Genomic DNA, 4,215 nt, shown 5'->3' with positions numbered 1-4,215 from the left:
TCTCACAAGAGCCCTCTCCTATATATATATATATATATATATATAAAATTATTTTCTTTTTTGGTAAATATGTAAAATTATTTTCAATTAAACATTAAAAGTGGAAAACTAGAGACTTTCCATATTTTTTATATTTTACGATTACTATTTTCATTATTTAATATTATTATTACTATTATTTATATTAATGGTTAATAATATTATGTTGGTTCATATTAACTCTATAAAGAAAAGTATTATTAAGGAAAGTAATTTTATAAGTAACATAATTGAGAACAGAAAAGGCAGAGTGAGTTTTAGTTGGATTTTCAATAAAAATGTTGAACAACTATATTATTTTATAATTATGTATGCAAACAGAAAATATAGAAAAAAAGATAAATAAAAAAAATGAAAGAGTGGTCAACATCTGGAAACAACAATTTCTCCCTCAATTCATCACCACCTCTCTTTTTATTTTCTTTATTTATTTTTTTGAGACATAAAAACATTTTCAATTAACTTGCCTATAATTTTCTCAAAATAATAAAAAAAAACTATTAGATTCATCCAATTAGGTATGTAAACATATTGAATAAACACTCTCAAAATCAAAACACTATTCCACTAAAACACTAACTTTTTGTATCACATTTTTCAACCCAAATGAATCTGAAATAATTGAGCAATATCCCATTAATACACTAACAATCTATTTATCAAACAATTAATATTCAAAATAAATACCCATAAAAATAATTATTCAAATTCCATAAATCAAACAATTAATATTCAAAATAAACCAAAATTTGCCAACTAAAAAAAGAAAACAATCTAAAATAAATGTTCTCTGAATAAAGAAATTAAAAAAAATTAAATTGTCAATAAATAATATTTCAATCATTCTTTTCGATCTTAATTCTCTTTGATATCTTTGTTGTTGACAATTCATCTTCGGCGATGCTGCTTTCATCCGAACTTTGAACAATCATCACTCGTTTAGACTTTGAACTTCTAGGTGTTATTGAACTTTCTAATTCCTGATTATCACCTACACCATCTATTGATTCCTGATGACACAAAAACCATGTTTTGTTAAAAAAAACATTATATAATTTGGCAATTTTACAAATAAAAAAATTAATAATAAAATCTTACCTGATTTCCATCTCCTTTTTTTAGTAAATTGTGCAATCAACATGGTATCATCAGGAACTCCTATATATAGCTCATTTCTTTGAACCCCAAAATTTAAGAGCACAAACAACATTAAAGCAGAGCCTGAATCACCAAACAGTTGTATAAGAAATAGTATTGACAATCGACAGTGGTTATTCTTTTGATCGAAAATGTCGTGGCAAACGTACGTTGATGAGCACCTTATGTGCGATATCGAAGGCAACCATCTCACCGCCGCTGCTATCATCGGCCATGATGGCAGCGTGTGGGCCCAAAGCACCAGCTTCCCTCAGGTCCCTTCTCAGATTTCTCTTTTGTCCTGATCTTTTTGTTTGGATTATTGAGTTTTGTTTTTCAATTTCGTTGGATTTGTCTAGATTTGATTGGATCTAGGATTATAGACACAGATCATCATCATCATCATCATCATCATCATCATCATTTCATCATTTTTACCAATCTGATTCACGTTTTTGGATTTTATTTAATCAAATGAGTATTTGGATCTGTGAATGTATTGTACTGCTCGATTTATTTTTGTTTAATGCAACAGTTAAGGATCTTTGTTTTACATTTTAGCTCATTTCTATTTCGGATTACAAATTATGAATATTGTTATAAAGAATATAATTCTGGTTTACCGCAATGAAACAAGGATTATCTTTTTGATGGCCAAGGGTTTTATGCTTCATTTTGCGAGTTTTTAAGGATGGGAATGCTATCTTTTGGTCATTTCATTCCGATCAAATTACATTCTTACGAATCCAGCAAGCGCTTAGCTATTTGGAATTGCATGTTCTTTTGATGTTAATGGAATTTTTTCTGTACCGATTTATGGACCAATTTTCCATATTTGGTAGTTCCATAAGTTGTTGTTTTTTACAATATGCATGTTTAGTATGCATTATGGCTATTTCCTTCCAACCGCTCTTATATGGAAAAATTAGCTAAGATACATTTGTCAATTTGTTTTTCAGTTTAAGCCAGATGAGGTTACTGCCATAATGAAAGATTTTGATGAACCTGGATCTCTTGCACCAATCGGGTTGCACCTTGGTGGCACAAAGTATATGGTGATCCAAGGAGAGGCTGGAGCCGTGATTCGTGGAAAGAAGGTGCGCATCTATTTTTCAAATAAATCAGATTTCTGTTATTGTTCTTGGTACTGACATTTACTAGAATCCGTATGAAACAATGAACCACGTAGAAATTTGCCTTATATTTTATCCCTCTAGCATATGTTGCAGCTTTGTGCATACATAGGTTTCTTAAATTGCTTATGAAGAAGCATAAAATTTTAGAGTACTAGTGCAAACTGCAGTTTAACTATGGCACTAGAGTTTCCATGGATAAAGTTACTTGCTTGTCTATATATATATATATATATATGATTTATTGAAATTAAATACGAAAAGTGCAAATAAGCTTTGGAAATGCCCTTTATAATGGGCCATTTCATATTTTAGTCTGAAAAACAATCAGGTGCGGAATTCATGTAAAGTATGTTATTTGTGCTGTCAATAACTTTACTCATGTTCACACTTTGTTATGGAACTTAAAATCCCACTTGTATTTGAACAAATAATGATAAATAAAGCTTCAAGAATCTCCATATTTTGGACCACCTTTAAGAGCTTAATCATTTTTTCGATTGATCATTGGTCCCTTGTATTACACCTTTTATAGACGTTGGATTGCTTAAAATAGATAATTGACATGCTGCTTTTTCTTTTATAAAGTTTAGTCTGTAATAGTCATCTATCATTAGGTGTCCCTAATACGTTATGGGGTCCGTCATTATCTTGTGTATCTTTTCATCAGCCATTAGTTGCTCAACCTTGTTCAATGTGTCTGTACAATGATATGGTGAAAGTAAATGTAAAAGCTTAATGTTCATAGTAAGGTATTTATGTTTGTAAAATCCATCTATTGAAGTGATATACATATTAACGAGTCCCTGCAGGGTTCTGGAGGCATCACTCTGAAAAAAACCGCGCAAGCTCTTGTTATCGGGGTTTATGATGAACCATTGACACCGGGACAATGCAACATGGTGGTAGAGAGGCTGGGCGATTACCTTGTCGAGCAGGGGCTTTAGTGCTCCTTGTGTTAGAATGATGGTTGTCAAAACTGCTGATTTGTGGTTTGAGGTTGCAGCTGGCTATGAACTGGCTAATGATTTTGGTGGGAAATAACGTTGTGAGGACAGAAACAGTGATATCTTTGTAGGGTCATTGCCTTTTTTTCTTATCTTCTTGATTCTCTTTACAGTTCTTAATTTATGTACTCATGTTCATCATCTCTGTTATGCTTGAATTAAGGTTGCATATCTTTTCACTTTGAATGTTTTGGATTAATTTTATACTATATGGTAGTGTACTAGAATTAATGTTTTCATTTATTGTATCTTCTGATAAATTATTTTTGTCATGTTCTTTTTTTCGTGTTTAAATGCTAGAATTTCCAGTGAAAACGGGAGATTATATAGTTTATTTATGAATTTTAATTATTGAAACAATACAAGGAGAATTTGTACGCTAAGACGGGTATACCACGCCATGTAATAAAAATTATTATCATCATCTACTAAACAAAAATTATATTTTCCTAATTTATCTTTTCAATTTCTCCTCTCCTACTGTTTGACAGCTTCCCATCCCATCCCAGTAGAGGTAACCCTTTCCACTGTAGACTTTTCATATATTTTTTGGAAAAGTAACCAGACTCCATAATTAATTGTTGTTTTCTTCTCCATTTAAGATGCATGAAATTTTGGGTAATTAATTTAGTAGTTCTCTATCAGTACTAGCTTTATATCCGTGCAATGCACGAATTTTTTTTGTAATATTATTTTTTAGTAATTTGTGCTACTAAAAAAATAATGTATATACAATTTGAGAATTGTTAAAATAATAGGCTTAAAGCAATGTTAGTTTTGTATTTTTATTGATGTTTTGTCACATGACTTATTATTTGATAAGATTTGTACCAATGTGATAATAGGTTAACAATTCGACTTGATATGATTTTTGATACAGTGGATAATGACACATGTCA

At 30.5% G+C, this 4,215-nt stretch overlaps 1 protein-coding gene across 1 annotated transcript; it reads left to right on the top strand.

Annotated features, from left to right (window-relative positions):
• Nucleotides 1-1,265: 1,265 nt before the first annotated feature.
• LOC136223697 (profilin-3) lies at nt 1,266-3,458 on the top strand. Its single transcript, XM_066011827.1, has 3 exons — nt 1,266-1,451; nt 2,136-2,273; nt 3,122-3,458. Exons 1-3 carry the CDS (start codon nt 1,329-1,331, stop codon nt 3,254-3,256), a joined length of 396 nt encoding a protein of 131 aa, XP_065867899.1. The 5' UTR covers nt 1,266-1,328; the 3' UTR covers nt 3,257-3,458.
• Nucleotides 3,459-4,215: the final 757 nt, after the last annotated feature.

The sequence above is a fragment of the Euphorbia lathyris genome, chromosome 3 (assembly GCF_963576675.1).
Source record: "Euphorbia lathyris chromosome 3, ddEupLath1.1, whole genome shotgun sequence".
NCBI lineage: Eukaryota > Viridiplantae > Streptophyta > Magnoliopsida > Malpighiales > Euphorbiaceae > Euphorbia > Euphorbia lathyris.
Note: the sequence above shows the minus strand (reverse complement) of the source record. Positions and strands in the feature narration are given on the sequence as shown.

What these genes read in the sequence shown, in the direction of transcription:
- LOC136223697 (XM_066011827.1), top strand. Translation starts at nt 1,329, where the DNA reads ATGTCGTGGCAAACGTACGTTGATGAGCACCTTATGTGCGATATCGAA. An exon ending in AAAGCACCAGCTTCCCTCAG is followed by an intron (nt 1,452 to 2,135) that starts GTCCCTTCTCAG and finishes TTTGTTTTTCAG; the next exon opens with TTTAAGCCAGATGAGGTTAC. An exon ending in CCGTGATTCGTGGAAAGAAG is followed by an intron (nt 2,274 to 3,121) that starts GTGCGCATCTAT and finishes GAGTCCCTGCAG; the next exon opens with GGTTCTGGAGGCATCACTCT.